Below are 22693 nucleotides of genomic sequence, written 5' to 3'. Positions count from 1 at the left end.
GTGGAGCCTGGAAAGGCCACCAAGACAAAACAGTTCAATCCCTGGAAAGGGGGCTGAAGCCAGGGAGTCAAGTCGTCTAGCTTAGCAGAGCCCACGGAGCCCAGCAAGCTAAGATCCAGTGGCTTGAAATTCTCGCTGCCAGCACAGCAGTCTGAAGTCAACCTGGGACACTCGAGCTTGGTGTGGGGAGGGGTGTCTGCCATTACTGAGGCTTGAGTAGGCAGTTTTCCCTTCACAGTGTAAACAAAGCCTCTGGAAAGTTCACAATGGATAGAGTCCACTGCAGCTCGACAAAGCCGCTATAGACTTCCTCTCTAGATTCCTCCTCTCTGGGCAGGGCATCTCTGAAAGAAAGGAAGCAACACCAATCAGGGGCTTATAGATAAAACTCCCATCTCACTGGGACATAGCACCTGGGGGAAGGGGTGGCACACTTAAACAGTTCCCTGCCAGTTGGCTCTGAAAAGACCAGCAGATCTCCCAGCACTACTCAAGCTCTGCTAAGGGATAGACTGCCTCCCCAAGTAGGTCCCTGAACCCCATGCCTCCTGACTAGGAGACACCTCCCAGCAGGGGTTGACAGACATTTCATAGAGCAGAGATACAGCTGGCATCTGGTAAGTGCCCCACTGGGACAAAGCTTCCAGAGGAAGGAGCAGGCAGCAGTCTTTGCTGTTCTGCAGCCTTCGCTGGTGATACCCAGGCGAACAGCGTCTGGAGTGGACCTCCAGCAAACTCCAGCAAACCTGCAACAGAGGGAACTATTGGAAGGAAAACTAACAAATGAAAAGAATAGCATCAACATCAACAAAAAGAACATCCAAACAGAAACCCCGTCGAAGGTGACCAACATCAAAGATCAAAATTAGATAAATCCATGAAGATGAGGATAAACCAGCCCAAAAAGGCTGAAAATTCCAAAAACCAGAACACCTCTTCTCCTCCGAAGGATCACTGCTCCTCACCAGCAAGGGAACAAAGCTGGACAGAGAATGAGTTTGATGAGTTGACAGAAGTAGGCTTCAGAAGATGGGTAATAACAAACTCCTGTGAGCTAAAGGAGCATGTTCTAACCCAAAGCAAGGAAGCTAAGAACGTTGAAAAAAGGTTAGATGAATTGCTAACAAGAATAACCAGTTTAAAGAAGAACATAAATGACCTGATGGAGCTGAAAGACAGCGCGGGAACTTCGTGAAGCATACACAAATATCAGTAGCTGAATCGATCAAGTAGAAGAAATCATATCAGAGATTGAAGACAACTTAATGAAATAATGTGTGAAGGCAAGATTAGAGAAAAAAGAATGAAAAGGAATGAACAAAGTCTGCAAGAAATATGGGACTATGTAAAAAGACCATACCTGCATTGATTGATATACCTGAAAGTGACGGGGGAGAATGGAACCAAGTTGTAAAACACTCTCCAGGATATTATCCAGGAGAACTTCCCCAAGCTAGCAAGACAGGCCAACATTCAAATTCAGGAAATACCCAGAGAACACCACAAAGATACTCCTCAAGAGAGCAACCCCAAGACACATAATATCAGATTCACCAAGGCTGAAATGAAGGAAAAAATGTTAAGCGCAGCCACAGAGAATGGTCAGGTTACCCACAAAGGGAATCCCATCAGACTAACATTGGATATCTCTGCGGAAACCCTATGAGCCAAAAGAGAGTGGGGGCCAATATTCAACGTTCTTAAAGAAAATAGTTTTCACAGAATTTCATATCCAGCCAAACTAAGCTTCATAAGCAAGGGAGAAAACAGAATCATTTACAAACAAGCAAATGCTGAGAGATTTTGTCACCACCAGGCCTGCCTTAAAAGAGCTCCTGAAGGAAGCACTAAATATAGAAAGGAACAACTGGAACGAACCACTGCGAAAACATACCAAATTCTGTAACCATCGACACTATGAAGAAACTGCATCAACTAATGGGCTAGCATTATAATGACAGGATCAAATTCACACATTTGGTGTAAATGTGTGAATTAACCTTAAATGTTAATGGGCTAAATGTCCCAATTAAAAAGACACCAACTGGCAAATTGGATAGACAGTCAAGACCTATCAGTGTGCAGTATTCAGGAGACCCATCTCATGTGCAGAGACACACTTAGGATCCAAAAAAAAGGATGCAGGAGGATTTAGCAAACAAATGGAAATCAGATAAAAGGAGGAGTTGTAATCCTAGTCTCTGATAAAACAGACTTTAAACCAACAAAGATCAAAAGAGACAGGGGCATTACATAATGGTAAAGGGATCAATGCAACCAGAAGAGCTAACTTTCCTAAATATATATACAGCCAATGCAAGAGCACCCAGATTTATAAAGTAAGTTCTTAGAGACCTACAAAGAGACTTAAATTCCCACACAATAATAGTAGTGACAATAATAGTGGAAGGCCTTAACAGCCCACTGTCAATATTAGATCAACAAGACAGAAAATTAACAAGGATATTCAGGACTTTGAACTCAGCTCTGGACCAAGCAGACCTAACAGACATCCATGGAACTCTCCACCCCAAACCAACAGAATATACATTCTTCTCAGCACCACATTGCACTTACTTTGAAACTGACCACATAATTGAAAGTAAAACACACCTCAGAAGATGCAAAAGAACAGGAATCTTAACAGTCTGAGACTACAGTGCAATCATATTAGAACTCAGGTTTAAGAAACTCACTCAAAACCCCACAAATACATGGAAACTGAAAAACCTGCTCGTGAATGACTACTGGGTAAATAACAAAATTGAGGAAAAAATAAAGAAGTTCTTTGAAACCAATGAGAACAAAGACACAACACACCAGAATCTCTGGGACACAGCTAAAGTGTTGTATAGAGGGAAATTTTTAGCACTGAATACCCACAGGGGAAAGCAGAAAAGATCTAAAATTGACACACGAACATCACAATTAAAAGAACTAGAGAAGCAAGAGCAAACAAATTCAAAAGCCAGCAGAAGGCAAGAAGTAACTAAGGCAGTAACTTCACAGCAGGACTAAAGAAGATAGAAACACAAAAAACTCTTCAAAAAATTAATGAATCCAGGAGCTGATTTTTTTAAAAGATCCATAAAATAGACCATCATCCAGACTAATAAAGAAGAAGAGAGAAAAGAATCAAATAGATGCAATAAAAAATGATAAAGGGGAGATCACCACTGATCCCACAGAAATGCAAACCACAATCAGAGAATACTATAAACATCTCTATGCAAATAAACTAGAAAATCTAGAAGAAAGGAATAAATTCCTGGACACATACACCCTCCCAAGACTAAACCAGGAAGAAATTGAATCCCTGAATAGACCAATAACAAGTTCTGAAATTGAGGTAGTAATTAATACCCTATCAACCAAAAAAAACTCAGCACCAGACAAATTCACAGCCGAATTCTATCAGAGGTACAGAGAGGAGCCGGTACCATTCCTTCTGAAACTATTCCAAACAATAGAAAAAGAGGGACGTCTCCTTAACTCATTTGATGAGACCAGCATCATTTCGCTACCAAAATCTGGCAGAGACACAGAAATAAAAAAAAATTCATGCCAATATCCCTGATGAACATCGATGCAAAAATCCTCAATAAAATACTGGCAAGCCAAATCCAGCAGCACATCAAGAAGTTTATCTACTAGGATCAAGTCAGCTTCATTTCTGGGATGCAAGGCTAGTTCAACATACACAAATCAATAAACGTAATCCATCACATAAACAGAACCAATGACAAAAAACACATGATTATCTCAATAGATGCAGAAAAGGCCTTCAACAAAATTCAACACCCCTTCACAACTCCCAATAAACAAGGTATTGATGGAACGTATCTCAAAATATTCGAGCTATTTATGATAAACTGAATGAGCAATATCATACTGAATGAGCAAAAACTGGAAGCATTCCCTTTGAAAACCGACACAAGACAAGGATGCCCTCTCTCACCACTCCTATTCAACATAGTGTTAGAAGTTCTGGCCAGGGCAATCAGGCAGGAGAAAGAAATAAAGGGTATTCAATTAGGAAAAGAGGAAGTCAACTTGTCTGTGTTTGCAAATGACATGATTGTATATTTAGAAAACCCTATCATCTCAGCCCCAAATTTCCCAGAGCTGATAAGCAACTTCAGCAAAGTTTCAGGAAACTTTAAAAGTCAATGTGCAAAAATCACAGGCATTCCTGTACACCAGTAATAGCCAAATCATGAGTGAACTCCCCATTCACAACTGCTACAAAGAGAATTAAATACCTTGGAATACAACTTAAAGGGATGTGAAGGACCTCTTCAAGTAGAACTACAAAACCAGTGCTCAATGGAATAAGACAGGACACAAACAAATGGAAAAACATTCCATGCTCATGGATAGGAAGACATTGTGAAAATAGCCATACTGCCCAAATTAATTTATTGCTTCAGTGCTATCCCCATCAAGCTACCATTGACTTCCTTCACAGAATTAGAAAAAACTACTTGTAAATTTCATATGGAACCAAAAAATAGCCCGCATAGCCAAGGCAATCCTAAGCAAAAAGAACAAAGCTGGAAACATCACACTACCTGACTTCGAACTATACTACAAGGCTACAGTAACCAAAACAGCATGGTAGTGGTACCAAAACAGATATTTAGACCAATGGAACAGAACAGAGGCCTCAGAAATAACGCCTCACATCTACAACCATCTGATCTTGACAACCCTGACAAAAACAAGCAATAAGGGAAGTATGCCATATTTAATAGATGGTGTTGGGAAAACTGGCTAGCCATATGCAGAAAACTGAAACTGTACCCCTTTTTTACACCTTATACAAAATTAACTCATATGGATTAAAGACTTAAATGTAAGACCTAAAACCATAAAAACCCTAGAAGAAAACCTAGGCAATACCATTCAGGACATGGGCATGGGCAAAGACTTTATGACTAAAGCACCAAAAGCAATGTCAACAAAAGCCAAAATTGACAAATGGGATCTAATTAAACTAAAGAGTTTTCTCCACAGCAAAATCAATAGGCATCCTACAGAATGGGAGAAAATTTTTGCAATCTATCCATCTGACAAAGGGCTAATATCTGGAATCTACAAGGAACTTTACAAATTTACAAGAAAAAAAAAAACCATCAAAAAGTGGGCTAAGGATATAAACAGAGACTTTTCAAAAGATATGTGGCCAACAAACATGAAAATAAGCTTATCATCACTGATCATTAGAGAAATGCAAATCGGAACCACAGTGAGATACCATCTCACACCGTGTAGAATGGTGATCATTGAAAAGTCAGGAAATAACAGATGCTCGCAAGTAGGTGGAGAAATAGAAACATTTTTATAGTGTTGGTGGGAGTGTAAATTAGTTCAGCCATTGTGGAAGACAGTGTGGTGATTGCTCAAGGATCTAGAACAATAAATACCATTTGACCCAACAATTCCTTTACTGGGTACATACCCAAAGGATTATAAATTATTCTACTGTAAAAACACATGCACATATATTTATTGCAGCACTGTTCACAATAACAAAGACGTGGAACCAACCCAAATGCCCATCAGTAATAGTCTGGATAAAGAAAACGTGGCACATACACACCATGGAATACTGTGCAGCCAAAAAATGGATGAGTTCACGCCCTTTACAGTTACATGGATGAAGTTGGGAACCATCATTCTCAGCAAACTAACACAAGAACAGAAAACCAAACACTGCATGTTCTCACTCCTAAGTGGGAGTTGAACATTGAGATCACGTGGACACGGAGAGGAACATCACACACCAGGGACTGTCGGGAGTAGGGGGTTAGGGGAGGAATAGCATTAGGATAAATACCTAACGGGTTGATGTGTGCAGCCAACCACCATGACACATGTGTACCTATGTAACCAGCCAGCTTCTATTTTTTTCCCACTTCAGAGCAGAGTATGTAAAATATATAACCTTAATAAAGTGATTTTGTCTAAATCCTGTTGCCTTTTAGGCGTCTCAGTATTCCTGGTGTGTTATGCCTTAACAGAAGGCCACAATATGCCTGTTCATTTCCCTTCCTTTATATTTTTTAAATTGAATTTGTAATTGTTGTAGGGTAAATCTATTCAAATTGAGCAAAATGAAGAAATGTCAACACTACATTTCTGTGGCTGTTTGTAAGCCATTCAGTTCTCTTCAGATGAAATCTGTATCAAGGATTAGCCAAAGCAGACAGTTTATGTTAAAACAAGTCTTGAAATTTATCTTGAATCTTTTAAATATTCTTTCCCTTAATTATATTACTTTCTATGTATTCTTCCATTCCCTTTAATTGAATCAGATTCTCATTTATGTGGTCTCCATAAAAGCCTCTATCTCTCAAAATTATTGTTGTTCTTTATTCATTTCCTACTGCTGCCTTCTGAAGTGGTAAGTAATAAAAATTTCTTTGAAGGAGAATACACGAGAACATGGAGCAACCACAATTCAGTTATTCAATATTGTTAATATAACAGCGGTCAGTTTTTAAGATTTCACTGTTGGGGCTTATAATTCTGTACCATCATTCCAGAGAGTCTGCTTCTGGAATGGCTGTTGTAATATATAATGACAATATTATTATTTTATATTAGTAATATTCAACTGTTTCTGTAATGTCTATAGAAATACTATTCATTCTTAGTGTTTACTTCTAGCAACAAAATGCTATTCCTTTGTAATGTTTTGCCTCATTTTTATATGAAATTTCAAAACTAAGTATAAAGTAATACAATAAAAACTGCGATGTAATTGTCAAAATAATGAGAATTATTGGAAATGAAAGTTGAGGAACAAATAGAACCAAACTGACTGCACAGAACTAAGCTTCATTATGGTCAGGTGTTGTGGCTCACGCCTGTAATCCCAGCACTTTGGGAGACCAAGGCAGGCAGATCACCTGAGTTTGAGACCAGCCTGGCCAACACGGTGAAACCCCGTCTCTACTAAAAATACAGAAATTCACCAGGCGTGGTGGTGGTCACCTGTAATCTCAACTACTCGGGGGAGCCTGAGGCAGGAGAGTTGCTTGAGCCCAGGAGGCAGAGATTGCAGTGAGCCAAGATCATGCCATTTCACTCCAGCCTGGGTAACAAGAGCAAAACTCCATCTCAAAAAAAAAAAAAAAAAAAACTCCGTCTAAAAAAAAAAAAACAACTAACCCTCATTATTTGGGGGAACATAATTTTTTTTAGCCCCAAGGATTTTATCTTCATGAAAGACAATGGCACAGGTTGGTGGGGTGAGTAGGTACAAAAATTGACAGATGGTGAGCAGAAGAGTATGGAAGACATAGTAGAGGAAGCTTGAAATTACCCATTTTGGAAATCCCTAATCCCTAATTAAATAGCCTTGTAACATCATGCAAACTTTACCTTTTTGACTCCCACACTTCCCACTTAGTAAAATGAGTATGGTTGCTTCTTGCACTGAGCTGTTAAGAGAATTGTGTGGCATATCTAATGTAAAGTACCAATTCCATGTCTTGTGTATGGTACTAAGCCTTCGTGATTGCTGCCTCTTTGTGGCACTTTATTTTCTCAGTTGGAAACATGGGTGAATTTGCAAAAACTCAAATTCATAAAATTTGAGGCATTATTTTCTTGTGAAATATGACATGTTTTGAAGCACTATTTTGAAAACATATGCAGTAATATCCCTGTCCCCAGAAGTGAAATCATGTAGAAGAGGTATGGGAGGAAGACATCAGTAGATGCTACAGATCCAGTGTGGTTTATATTCTTAATTTTGACAGGAACTGAATTTTTTACTTGTCTCGCCTGGCGTCTCTTTAAGACACACAAAAACTCTCAATAAGTCTTTCCTGGTGAAATTCAAATATAGACAGAAATATGGCTTTGTTTCTGAATAGGCATAATTGCTAAGGGCAAACTGAAAATTATGTATTTTATATTATACTTAAGGAATTTGTCATGCCACATTAGGCTTATATTGCTGTCCTTATGTTTTTAAATAAGTTAGCATATTTTGTATGTAATATCCCTAATGATTTTGCCCCAGGGTTGCTTACAGGAATTCTGATTTAAAAAGTAAGGAAAAGAAACATAACAAATAACAGTTTAACCTGGCAAGTAACAAATGGCAAGAAAATATAAATGAAGGAAATTAAATCTGCCATTAATGTATATTGTAAAATTTTATGTAAATTTTAATTTACATAAAACTTAATGTATATTGTAAAATTTAACTGTTGTTATTTAGTCCCACAATGGTTTACAAAACCAAAACAGATGAAGCCTCATGCTCATGAGGCTTACACTCATGGGAAAGAAAGACAATAAACAGATGCGGAAAATAATTTTACATACTGATAATATGACATTTTCCCCCAAAATATTTGGTATGTAATCCATATAATGATAATTTCAAGTCCATATCTGTAGTGTAACAGAGCAACAAGCTCCAAATTAGCTCAAACTCTCCTGATTCCAGGAGGTTATTTACAAATGGTGTTAATGGCATTTTTATTAAACCCATATCATGCTTTCGAAGATAAGTTTCGAGTTGAAGTGTGCCTTAGAGTATCACCTATACCACCTCTGCTTTGAAAAACTTAGATTCACAGAAACTTTAACAGGCAGTTTTGAGCAGTGACAGCAAATTACAGGAAAATCAGCAGTATTTGTAATTGTATACAATATATTGTTATCCTCACAAGTATGTGTAGGAAAGGTATAAATTATAAGAAAAGTCAGTGTGAATAATAATGAAGGATTCTACTATACCATTTTCAAATTAAAATTCAGCAAGTAATATTCTTTTTTTTCTTCCTTTGTTATTATATTGGAACTAACTTTGTATCTTGTAGTGACCATATTCATAGATAATTGTCTGCTGTGGTGCCAAAGTTTTAAAATCTATTATATAACTGCTTATGAGGGTATAGGCAGCCTTCTTGCCTTTCTATAATCATGAAAATTCCAACCTGTAATTCTGAACTTTAATTTCAAAGATGAAGAAATTGACTCTTACAAAAGTTGTTTTACTTGTCCAAATTAGAGCCCAAATAAAGAATATATCTTTAATTAGGGATGAGTTTATTGTAGATTATGATCATTGCATTTTTACAGTCAAATATCAGTTATTCTCAACTTTAAATATTTTAATATTGTCATCATCCAGCATGCACATTTGAAAATCTGAGGAAAAGAAAAATTACCATGTGACTAGACTTGGAACTCAGATTCACAGTTATTTCTAATTGGTATACCTTTTATGTAAAAATATTCAGTATTTAGTTACTCTCACAAATAATTTTTTCCCACAATAGGTACTGTCTTTTGAAAATTCTGAAGCAGTGTCAGACATTGAGAGAAGCTCTTGTTGCAGCAGGAAAAGAGGTTATATGGCATGGGCGGACAAATGATGAACCAGCTCATTACTGTAGCATTTGTGAGGTGAGTAACTGTTTCTACTGATAGTTGTTTTGTTTTGGATTCTCTAGGTTTTGAATTGTTGTTGCTTTATTTTAAATTTACCTGTACTTTTATGTAATGCTTTTGATTGAAACTGACTATTAAAACTATTAGACTAAGTTCTCATCTGATACAATATTTCACTAACTAGATCTATTAAAAGTATCTTCTACAGAAGAATTTATTTAGTAAATCCTTATCCAAATGATAATCATCTCACTTTAAACTAGGAACAGTCCATAACAAGTACACAGATACCTACAAACAGGATTTAATTCAATATTCAGGCAGATCAGGATGAAGTCCTTTCTGGTTCATTTCATAAATCATTATTGACTTTTCTCTTCTGACTAAGGCTTACAAGATATGCAGAATAAGCATGTGTTGCTTGCCTTGGAGAAGTTTACATTCTACTTGCAGAGACAAACTATAAACCACACATTGTAATGCACATCTAACTGATGAATATGAGGTTAGATGTAAATACAAACTACTACAGAAACACTGAGGAAAATTATTTTTCTGCTGTTTTTCTCCTTGCAAGCACACAAACTTAACATTTGAGTTCTTGAAGAATATTCTGATTGCAGATAAAAATAGCAATAATTGGAGATTTATAGAACGTCATTAAGGTTTAGGAACATTGTGTGGATGGGAAAAGGAGTAGTGTATTCAGTAAAGGGTAATTAATTATTTTAATGTGGCTGGAAAGTATATGGCAAATTCTTAAAGTCCATCAGGGTAGGCTGTGTCTGTAGTTTGCAAATCATCTTGATTCATTTTAAGGAATTTGATATGTATTCTGACATAAAAAAAGCTTTTAAGTTTCTGAGCAGACGACTATGTTGTGTGTTTCAGAAAAAAAGTTGGTTGATTGCCGAGACCAGCTCGGTCGGGGAGACCCTGACCCAGCTTATGTAGAGGAATTAAAGACACACACACAGAAATATAGAGGTGTGAAGTGGGAAATCAGGGGCGTCACAGCCTTCAGAGCCGAAAGCCTCGAACAGATTTACCCACGTATTTATTAACAGCAAGCCAGCCATTAGCATTGTTTCTATGGATATTAAATTAACTAAAAGTATCTCTTATGGGAAACTAAGGGATGGGCCAAATTAAAGGAATAGGTTGGACTAGTTAACTGCAGCAGGAGCATGTGCTTAAGGCACAGATCGCTAATGCTATTGTTTGTGGCTTAAGAATGCCTTTAAGCGGTTTTCCACCCTGGGTGGGCCAGGTGTTCCTTGCCCGCATTCCCGTAAATCCACAGTCTTCCAGCGTGGGCGTTGTGGCCATCATGAACATGTCACAGTACTGCAGAGATTCTTCTTGTGGCCAGTTTTGAGGCCAGTTTATGGCCAGATTTTTGGGGGCCTGCTCCCAACATGTCCCCCACCTTTGATTTGCAAATCGATAAAAGCAAGGGCAGCTTTGTCACTGTGAGCTACTTCTCACAGGAGTCAGGATCCATGTGTGCAGACTAGACAAAGAGAAACAACACAGATTAAAAGCACAATCATCATTGAAATCACAGAGCTTCCAAGTGTTTTTATCCATATTAATGGGTTACTAGCTGCTAATTTATCTGTAACTCCTTCAAGCACTCTAGTTCCTGGCATTAAGGTCAGGGGTGCCTGGGATGTTTTAAATATTCGTTCTTTAATTTTGTAATATCCAAAGACAAGTTTGTAGAGTGTCTTTCTAGATGATTTTTTATTCTTTCCCAAATTTTGATCTTATTAAGAGCTATTAATAGTTTCTACAAATCCTTATGTTTAGCTCCTACAACAAGCCGTATCATTTGAGGTTGAGGTGCCACTATACCACCATAGTTCCAGATAATAGGAACTTTTGCTGTACTTCTTATCATCACTGCCATCTGACCATTTTGTTCAGACCAGCTGAACATAGTATGGCCATGGCATGCAGACTGAGAGGTGCAATTTAAGCTAAACATCCCCTTAGGGGACCAATCAATAATGATTCCATAGGAATCATTGTGCAGCACCTCTGTCTATTCTGCAATGCAATCTTCCTCAACAAGTACGTTCATTATTTCTGGCCAGGTTCTATTTTGTTTACAAATAGGTTTTTGAAGGCAGTATGCCTCAATTATAGGAGCAGATTTATTATGGTAAATACTGAGATCAGAAAGCGTGTGTAACTGTGTCATAGAGTGATTGCATCCAGGCATTATTGCCAGCCAAGATTGGTAAATATGCCCAATAAGTATAATTGTTCTCTGTGTCAGCCCTTATTGAAGGAATACTCATGGCAGTGATGATAACCGCTATCATAGCTACCATTAAATTACTCATTGTGACTGGTTGTCCTGCTTTCCTCAGGTTTTCTTCTGCCATCTATGACAGCTTCTTGGTCTGTCCCTAGGGAGTTGGCTGTGTTCAACAGGTGTTGCTTGTGACACCTGGGGTGCTTCTCAGTGTTAGTCTCAACATGGCTGCAACTGGGGGATCCTCAGGATCCTCCCAGAATCTCTTCCTTAGCATCTGGCTCATGATAAGGTTTCAGGTGTCTTGTTGGTATCAAAATTGGCTGTAATTTTGGCCTGGAGAAACACAAGCATAACCTCTACCCCAAGTTATTATTTTACCTATTTCCCAACTTTTTGTAATCGGATCTCTCCACCAAATCAGTTGTTCTGCTTCTGTCTTTACAGCTGGTTTCTGTAGATGCTATTCAGCTGCTGATAACATCTGGCCTTTGGGCAGGCTCAAAAACTTTAAAGTGAATAATGCTAGTCAGTTGCATCTGCGGTATTCCATATTCTCAGTCTCCCCCTTTCTGCTTTTGCAGCTGTTGTTTTAGGAAGAGATTCATTCTTTCCACTATGGCTTGTCCTTGAGAATTGTATGGGATACCAGTAATGTGTTTAATATTCCACATAGAGAAAAATGTAGCTAGAGCTTGTAGTATAGCCTGGGGCATTGTCTGTGTTAATAGAAGCTGGAATGCCCATCACCGCAAAACACTGCAAAAGATGACGTTTAACACAGGCAGAAGACTCTCCTGATTGGCATATAGCCCAGACAAAGTGAGAAAAGGTGTCCACATGTACATGTATGTAAGCTAGCCTCCCAAATGAGGGAACATGTGTGACATCCATTTGTGAAAGAGAATTAGTTTCCAGTCCTCGAGGATTAACTCCTCCTGTAAAAGATGAAGAATATACCATCTGGCAAGTTAGGCATCGCTGGATAATAGCCTTAGCTTCTTTCCAGGTAATGCTGTATCTGCGTTTGAGACTAGAGGCATTAACATGGGTTAAATTGTGAAAGTGTCTAGCATTAGGTATAACATTAGCAACTAGCCGATCAGCCATTTGATTCCCTTCAAAGGTCCTGGAAGAGGCGTATGAGCCCTAATGTGAGTGATGTAAAAAGGGTGCATTCTACTTCTAACTGCTGTTGCAGTTGAGGAAATAAAGTCATCAGTTGTTCATTTGTATGAAATCGTAACTGAGCATTTTCAGTTAACTGTGTGGAATGAACCACGTATGAAGAATCAGAAATCACATTAATAGGTATATCAAAAGCAGTCAATACCTCAATTACAGCTACAAGCTCCACTTTTTGAGCTGAAGTATAGAGCGTCTGGAAAACTTTACCTTTTGATCCAAAATAAGAAGCTTTACCATTACTAGACCCGTCTGTAAAAACATTCTCAGCACGTTCAATTGGTTTAAATTTAGTTATTTTAAGGAGAATCCAATTAGTTAATTTCAAAAACTGAAACAGCTTCCTTTTAGGAAAATGATTATCGAGAATACCCACAAAGTCAGCTAAATGGGTTTGCCAAGTAAGACTATTGATAAAAGCTTGCTGTATTTGTGCCCTTGTGAGAGGCACAATAATTTTTCCATGATCATAACCATGTAATTTAACAATCCAAGTTCTCCCAATCCCTATCGTAGTAGCGATTTGATGTAAATAAGGAGTTAGCGTCTGTGAATTAGTGTGTAGAAGAAAAAGCCACTCTACTAAGTCCTGTTCTTGGACAATAACACCAGTAGGTGAATGCCGAGTTGAAAAAATTAGCAAATCTAGAGTCTTCTCTGGATCTGTTCTATTTATTTGAGCTTTATTGACTTGCTTCTCAATCAGTTGTAACTCTGTCTCAGCCTCCTTTGCTAATTGCAGAGGGCTAGTGAGACTAGGATTTCGTCTAAGGATAGAAAACAGATTACTCATAGCATAGGTAGGAATGCCTAGAGCAGGTTGTATCCAATTAATGTGCCCTAGTAATTTTTGAAAGTCATTTAATGTTTTTAATTGATCCCTACGTATGGTTACTTTCTGTGGCACAGTGGGTAGTGTCATTTACTAAGATCCCCAAGTAGAAGTAGGGAGTAGTAGTCTGAATTTTGTCAGGAGCTATAATTAAGCCAGCGTGAGGAATCACATTTTACAAGTGATCATAACATTGGAGTAATATTTCTCAAGTGGGGGCAGCACAAAGGATATCATCCATACAGTGCATAATATAACACTGAAAATTTTTTACGAGTAGGTTCAGTTGCTTGCCCTACATACTTCTGGCAAATCGTTGGACTGTTTAACATGCCTTGTGGCAACACTTTCCAATGATAACGCTTAGCAGGCTGCAGGTTGTTTACTGCAGGAATTGTAAATGCAAACAGTTCACAGTCTTGCTCAGCTAAAGGGATAGTAAAGAAACAGTCTTTTAAATCTATGACTATTAAAGGCCAATTTTTTGGAATTATAGCAGGAGAAGGCAGTCCTGGCTGTAATGCTCCCATAGGTTGTATAACTGAATTGATGGCTCTTAAGTCAGTTAGCATTCTCCATTTACCTGATTTTTTTTTAATTAGGAAAACTGGAGAATTCCAAGGGGAAAATGTTGGAGCTATGTGCCTGTTTTCTAATTGTTCAGTAACTAATTTCTCTAAAGCCTCCAGTTTCCCTTTACTTAGCAGCTATCGTTCTATCTAAATTGGCTTATCTGTTAACCATTTTAAAAGTATAGGTTCTGGAGGCTTAACAATGGCCACCATCAAAAATTATTTCCTAATCTTTGGCAAGAATTTTGTCTTTCTGCTTGAAGCGGTTCCTTCAAACCTTGCAAGTTTTCTTCTAGTCCCATACCAGTGACATACCCCATTTTATGCATTGTATATTGACTTTGAGGGCTATATAATTGTTCTGGAATTAGAACTTGTGCTCCCCATTGTTGTAACAAATCTCTTCCCCATAAATGTATAGGTACAGAAGTTATAATTGGTTGAATAGCCCCAGGTTGTCCATCAGGCCCTTCACAATGCAAAGTATAACTACTTTGATATACTTCAGGGACTTTACCAACTCCAACTATGTCAAATTGAGCGGTTTGAATTGGGCACGTGGACGGCCAGTGCTGTAGAGAAATGACTGAAATGTCCGCTCCTGTATCTACCTAACCTTTAAATTCTCTTCCCTGAATAGTTATTTTACAGGTAGGACATTTATCAGTAATTTGATTCACCAAATAAGCTGCTTTGCGTTGTTTATTTGTGCTTCCAAATCCTCCTGTTCATTTAATTACACTTTTTCCCATTCCCACATACGGCACAATCAGGAGCTGTGCTATACGCTCTCCTGTCTCTGCTTTCCAGGGAACAGAAGTAGGTATAACAATTTGAATTTCCCGTTAGTAATCTGAATCAATGACTCCTGTATGTATTTGTACCCCTTTTAAACCTAAACTAGACCTTCCTAAAAGGAATCCTGTTATCCCCACTGGCAAGGGTCCACAGACTCCTGTTGGGACCTTTTGAGGGGGTTCCCCAGGCAGAAGGCTCACAGCTTTTGTATAGCATAAATCTACTGCGGTACTACCAGCTGTGGTGGGGGACAGACATTGTATGGGGGTGAAGGAATGGCCTGAGCTGGAAATGCCCCAGTTTAGAATGGGACTCAGGGCAGGCCCCTCATGGCGTTTCCCGAAATCGGGTTCCCTTCTTTATCAAACTTAGAGTGATATTGATTTGCCCAATGTTTTCCTTTTTTACATTTTGGACATATTTCAGGCTCAGCAGTTTTCTTTTTTCCCCTACCTGGGGCCTGACTCGCTGATTTTTTCTACATTCTTTTTTAGTGTGACCATGCTTCCCACAGTTAAAACAAGCTCCAGGAAATGGAGTATTTCCTTTATTCACTCTCAGTCCTGTCATTGCCTGGGCCAACAAAGTAGCTTTATGCAGATTACCTCTGATACCGTCACAGGCCTTGATATAATCCACTAAATGTGCTTTTCCTCTGATAGGTCGCAGAGCAGCCTGGCAATTGGGATTAGCATTTTCGAAAGCTAATTACTGCAACACTATATCCTGAACAGCCGAATCTGCCATCATCTTTTTAAGAGACTCCTGTAACCGAGCTATAAAATCAACGTATGGTTCTCTTGGTCCCTGTTATATAGCACTAAATGAAGGGTATTGTTCTCCACTTGAAGTGATTTTTTTCCCAAGCTCTAACGTACACTCCTCTAAGCTGTTCTATGGCATCATCCTGCATGACCAGTTGTGCATCTAAACCAGCCCAACCGCCAATCCCCAAAAGTTGGTGTACAGTTATATTGGTTTGAGGTTGGGCTTGGGCGTTGGGAGCAGCCTGAATGGAAGCTTCATCTGCCCGCCAAGTTTTGAATTGTAAGAAATGAGCAGGAGTTAGATAAGCTCGAGTAAGAACGTCCCAGTCAGTAGGAATCATCCTACTGAAAACAGCAACATTCTTTAACGGTCCCATTACAAAAGGAGAACCTGGTCCATACTGATTTATATCTTATTTAAATTCTTTGATTAATTTAAAAGAAAAAGGCTCAAATGTAGCTATAATATTTCCCTGTTGATCTAGAGGGTGTATTCTAACAGGGAACTGCCAAGCCTCTATATCACCCTCTCGTCTAGCTTGCTGAATTCCCGCCTGAATAGAACTAAGAGCGGTCGCTCAAGGCACTGCTCAAACAGCCACTGGGGCAACTACTTTTTGCCCAGTGTCCTCTGGAAAAGAAAGATCTGGAGGGTCTTTTTCTTCAAAATAATAGGGGATGCAGAAGGGTAGGGATGAACCTCACCTTCCTTTGCCACTTCAGCTTCAGTTGGTAAATAAACATGCTCTGTAACCTCTTTTGTTATTTCACTATACTCTCCTTCCTCGTCATCATCAATGTGAAAAAGTTCCAAGGTGGAACGAACCACACCCCACACTTGTGCCATTGTTACCCTGATGCTTCCAAGCTCCCCTTCTTACTCACCAGGGGGATTGCTTTAAGAGTACTCGGGTGTCCTCCAGCTAGTTTTCCATTGCAACCATTGCCCCATCGTCCCTTCGACCTGGATTCAAGCCCCCACAAATGGGCACCACTTGCCGAGACCAGCTTGGTTTAGGAGGCCCTAACTCAGCTTACGTAGAGAGATTAAAGACACACACACAGAAATATAGAGGTGTTAAGTGGGAAATCAGGGGTCTCACAGCCTCCAGAGCTGACAGCCCTGAACAGAGATTTACCCACATATTTATTCACAGCAAGCCAGTCATTAGCATTGTTTCTATAGATATAAAATAAACTAAAAGTATCCCTTATGGGAAATGAAGGGATGGGCCAAATTAAAGGAATAGGTTGGGCTAGTTAACTGCAGCAGGAGCATGTGCTTAAGGCACAGATCACTCATGCTATTGTTTGTGACTTAAGAATGCCTTTAAGTGGTTTTCCGCCCTGGGCGGGCCAAGTGTTCCTTGCCCTCATTCCCGTAAACCCACAATCGTCCAGCATGGGTGTTATGGCCATTATGAACATGTCACAGTGCTGCAGACATTCTGTTTATGGCCAGTTTTGGGGCCAGTTTATGGCCAGATTTTGGGGGTCCTGCTCCCCAACAGTTGATAATTGGATAGAGTGGAGATAGAAAGCAAACAAGTCAGTGTGGACACTATTAGTAGAATGGTCTTAGGAGGTGTTAATGAAAGTCCTAGACTAGAACATAACCTTAAGAATGTAAAAAAAAGGGAGATGTTCAAAAGTGTTTATTAAGTTGTAAAATTACCAGCACAGTTGATCCAATGTGGGAATTAATGACAAGTAGAAGAACCCTAAATTTGCTCCTCAGCTTGCTAGAGTACTGTTACTCCTGTTGATAGTAACAGAGAGCTTCATGAACTCTGGAATTTTAACACCGCTGTTTAAAGTGACTTAAGATAATGAGGATTTGGCTTTTTTAACTGAAGAAATCAAGCAGAAGTCTGAAGATGCTTGACTAAGAAATTAAGTCTAATCTAAACCTTTAAATTTGTAATTCTGAGATAAACTGATTAAATTCATTGGCAATTTTTAAATTGTATAAACTCACTGATGTATATTATTATGAGCTCAAGTAGATTCTAGTTAGGTGTTTAGTTCAGAAAAGTGAATATATTTTTCTAGAATTTGAAAAAAACTATTGTATTCCTCAGTGTTACCTATTATTCTGGCTCAGCCTTTGCAACTCATCAGTGTTTGTCTATAAGATGTACATTTTTTCTCTTGTTACATTAATGTTCATGAATATACTTTTGTTTGTACTTTTTTTTAATATAAGGCTTAAAACAACACTTTTTGTTATTCACCTATCAGTTTCGTTATCTTGAAAAATATCAGATTACGTGCATATTCCAAGATTTTTTATTGTAGTTTTAGCTTCAATGAAGATTAACAACATGATGTGCCCTAGACATCAAAAATGAATGACTTTGGAGCTCAGTCATTCGGGGAACACAATCCTTCAGACACAGAACAACTATGAGTACTCTCACAGAAAAGTGAAAAGCAAATAATGGTCACTTTTATCCGATGGTGCACTGATATCTTGGTAAAATAAAAATACACTGACCTTTATCAAACTTTGAATTATACTTTAGTGAATGGTCATAATGAGTATTTAATTTCTTTAAAGACAATCTCTAAATATCTAACATTATCCTTTTCTCTGAGTGTGCTACAAAAGAAACCTAGTGTCTCAGACTCACAACCATAGTCTTGTTTTTTTAAGTATTTGAATTTAACCAAAAATCATTGTCCAGTTCCATATGAAGTAGAATCCCCATGGTTAAAGTGCTAAAATGAATTCAGATATCACTGTTCAGTACTGTTTATTTGTTTATTTATTTAATATAGGTGGAGGTTTTTAATCTGCTTTTTGTCACTAATGAAAGCAATACTCAAAAAACCTACATAGTACATTGCCAAGATTGTGCACGAAAAACAAGCAGAAGTTTGGAAAATTTTGTGGTGCTCGAACAGTACAAAATGGAGGACCTAATCCAAGTTTATGATCAATTTACACTAGTAAGTCATCAACACGTGAGTACACTTAGTTAGGTGGGTTTAAAGCAATGGTCTTTGACTTTGCTAACTGATAAATATGTGTTAAGAAGAAACTTAAATTTTCCATTGGTGCAGTACATACTTTGTAAGGAGAAATATTAGTAGCCTTCCTCATATTTCATGTTAATTTTTCTATATGAAACTGATGTTTATTACCATTTTTGCTTCTCAGTGAGAATGCCCCCGAAGAATAGTTACACTAATTACATGTGTAAATCTCTGTAAGTTTTTAGAATATTTTTTAGTTTTTATGTTGCTTACATAACTTATAAAACCTTTGTACATGTAGGTTACTTAATTTTTCTGTAGTAATTATCTGAAAGAAATGTGTGGGTTTTTTTCATGTACTTTGTGGTTTTACAGATTCCCAGAAGAGTTCGCCTGATAGCACTACTTGATGGGGCTTGCTTGACTAGATTATATGAGATATAAGACTCATGAAAAATATGTTCAGTGTCATCTAGCTGTGGCATTTTCATAAGCCAATTGTTAGTGAAATTTTAATTAACTGTAAAATTATTTTTCCACACAACTTTTAGCAATCTAAAAAATTTGTTAACTTCTAACAGTATTCCAAACGTTATTCACTAAATGATGAAAAATGGAGGTAATAGCGCAGCACTCTTAAAGAACTGATTCCAATGGAGAAAGTAAGAGCATCTCAACTGGGCGCAGTGGGTCACGCCTGTAATCCCAGCACTTTGGGAGTCCAAGGCAGGCAGATCACCTGAGGTCAGGAGTTCAAGACCAGCCTAACCAACATGGAGAAACCCCATCTCTACTAAAAATACAAAATTGGCCATGCATGGCGGTGGATGCTTATAATCCCAGCTACTCAGAGGCTGAGGCAGGAGAATTGCTTGAACCCAAGAGGCAGGGGTTGCAGTGAGCCGAGATTGCACCATTGCACTCCAGTCTGGGCAACAAGAGCAAAATTCTGTCTCAAAAAGAAAAAAAGGAAAAGAGCATCTCTCTTAGGAAACTGTTGAGATTTCGTGTGTCTTGTAAACTCATTTCATAAAAAGGCTTTTATAGTCATGAGCTACCAAACACTATTAAGGATTTATATAACAAAATCTTAACTTTTATTTCTAGGCTCTTTCATTATCATCCTCATCTTGATATAGTTCCATGAATATTAAATGAGATTATTTCTGCTCTTCAGGAAATTTCTGCACCACTGGTTTTGTAGCTGTTTCATAAAACTGTTGACTAAAAGCTATGTCTATGCAACGTTCCAAGAATAGTATGTCAAGCAACTGGACACAGAGTGCTGCCTCCACTTCAGGACTTAACATGCTGATCCAGCTGTACTTCAGAAAAATAATATTAATCATATGTTTTGTGTACGTATGACAAAACTGTCAAAGTGACACAGAATACTGACTTGAAGACAGCGTTTTTTATGTTTCTCTATTTCTGGGCTGATGAATTAATATTCATTTGCATTTTAACCCTGCAGAATTTTCCTTAGTTAAAAACACTTTCCTAACTGGTCATTTCTTCATAAGATAGCAAATTTAAGTCTCTTCTCGATCAGCTTTTTAAAAAATGTGTACTATTATCTGAGGAAGTTTTTTACTGCTTTATGTTTTTGTGTGTTTTGAGGCCATGATGATTACATTTGTGGTTCCAAAATAATTTTTTTAAATATTAATAGCCCATATACAAAGATAATGGATTGCACATAGACAAAGAAATAAACTTCAGATTTGTGATTTTTGTTTCTAATCTTGATACAGATTTACACTATTTATAAATACATATTTATTGCCTGAAAATATTTGTGAATGGAATGTTGTTTTTTTTCCAGACGTAACTGCCATTAAATACTAAGGAGTTCTGTAGTTTTAAACACTACTCCTATTACATTTTATATGTGTAAATAAAACTGCTTAGTATTATACAGAAATTTTTATTAAAATTGTTAAATGTTTAAAGGGTTTCCCAATGTTTGAGTTTAAAAAAGACTTTCTGAAAAAAATCCACTCTTTGTTCATTTTGAAACCTAACAATTACATGTATTTTATATGTGTGTGTGTATGTGTACACATGTATAATATATACAGAAACCTCAATATATAATTGTATAGATTTAAAAAGTTTTATTTTTTACATCTATGATAGTTTTTGAGGTGCCTATTATAAAGTATTACTCACAGAAGTATGCTGTTTTTAAAGTAAATGTCTTTTTGTGTGATTTATTAAGTTGTAGTCACCATAGTGATAGCCCATAAATAATTGCTGGCAAAATGTATTTTATAATAGTAGAAAACATATAGTCAGTGAAGTAAATATTTTAAAGGAAACATTATATAGATTTGATAAATCTTGTTTATAATTAAGAGTTTCTTATGGAAAAGAGATTCAGAATGATAACCTCTGTTTTAGAGAACAAATAAGTGACTTATTTTTTTAAAGCTAGATGACTTTGAAATGCTGTACTGTCCTGCTTGTACAACATGGTTTGGGGTGAAAGGGAGGAAAGCATTAAAAAATCTATATCACTAGTAAATTGTAATAAGTTCGATTAAAACTTTTATTTCATATGAAAAACTTGCTAATTTAATATTACCTCATTTGATAATAATACTTGTCTTTTCTACCTCTCCTTTCTGAAGCATTTTTATTTTAACACATTCTTCTTTGTAACAGCTTTCCAGAGAGCTTTAGTGAAGAATCATAGAATGCTTTAATAGAAGCTATTTAAATATCAAAAGGGAATTTATAGTCTTACCTGGTGAAATGTCTTGATCATTGTGTTATTCCAGACAAGTTTGGAATATTTTGGCTTCCTAGAAATAGTTGTTAGAAAACTCATGAAGATATTTTATTAAGTTAGGGAATTGAAATCTGTTAGCAGTAATCATCACATACCTAATTTCAGAAAAAAAATGCAATTTGTAATTAAGGAAGAAAAATAATAAGTACTTCTAGACATTTTAAATGCTGATATTTTTGTAATTTTCTTGCAAATTCTCTTATTCAGAAATCATTGAGATTAAAATTCAGGACTTTTTTCCCCCCTCTCAAACAAAAACTACATATCAACCATCAGGAAACATCTAGATATAGCTCTGGTAAGAGCTATACCTGAACTTTTCTTAACCGGTTGTTTTGTATTACTAACATAACCTCTTATGTCTTAACTCTTTTTTAAGATGATTTATGGCTTGGATTACTATATGTTGAATTTACAGAATTGACCTAGTCATGAAAATGACTTTACCTGTTTATCTTTTACACTTTTTTTGTTATTGTTGTTTTTGTTTTTGTTTTTTGAGATGGAATCTCACTCTGTCACCCAGGCTGGAGTGCAGTGGAGTGATCTTGGCTCACTGCAACCTCTGCCTCCTGGGTTCAAGCTCTTCTGTCACAGCCTTCCGAGTAGCTGGGACTACAGGTGTGCGCCACCACGCCCTGCTAATTTTTTGTATTTTTAGTAGAAACAAAGTTTCACCATATTGGCCAGGGTGGTCTCGAACTCCTGTCCTCATGATCCACCTTCCTCAGCCTCCCCAAGTGCTGAGATTACAACCATGAGCCACTGCACCTAGCCCTTTTACATGTTTCTAATGCATATTTGGATTATCTTTTGAAAGTAGTACTTTTCAGAAGCTTGCACTCTTTAAATAGGCAGAAAACCAAAACTGAAAATCAAATATATCACTAGTTTGGCATTAATCCAGATAAATGAAGTTCTGTTATCTACTTTAATCAATTTATCACCTTTGTAAGTTGCATTTTGGAGATTTTTTTTTTTTTAATTCTTTTTTGTTGTCCTTTTTACTGCTGGAGGTGTGAAGTTGCTCAAGCTGACCCTACCTATGTGCCTTTCAATAAAAGAAATTTATAGCACACACATTGT

At 37.4% G+C, this 22693-nt stretch overlaps 1 protein-coding gene across 23 annotated transcripts in view; it reads left to right on the top strand.

The window, feature by feature from the left end:
- LOC129053431 (histone demethylase UTY) overlaps positions 1-21262 on the top strand; it is a 234424-nt gene extending 213162 nt beyond the window's left edge. For 10 of the 23 annotated variants that reach the window (XM_054545474.2, XM_054545470.2, XM_054545472.2 and 7 more), the window contains 2 exons: positions 9306-9432; positions 18616-21262. In XM_054545474.2, coding sequence (XP_054401449.1) covers positions 9306-9432; positions 18616-18819 — 331 coding nt within the window. In that variant the 3' untranslated portion in view covers positions 18820-21262. The remainder of the gene's footprint in view (positions 1-9305; positions 9433-18615) is intronic. The other 13 variants (XM_063721447.1, XM_054545477.2, XM_054545473.2 and 10 more) reach the window with 2 other exon arrangements.
- Positions 21263-22693: the final 1431 nt, after the last annotated feature.

The sequence above is a fragment of the Pongo abelii genome, chromosome Y (genome assembly GCF_028885655.2).
Source record: "Pongo abelii isolate AG06213 chromosome Y, NHGRI_mPonAbe1-v2.0_pri, whole genome shotgun sequence".
NCBI lineage: Eukaryota > Metazoa > Chordata > Mammalia > Primates > Hominidae > Pongo > Pongo abelii.
The sequence above is the reverse complement of the archived record's forward strand: the minus strand, read 5'-3'. Positions and strand labels throughout refer to the sequence as shown.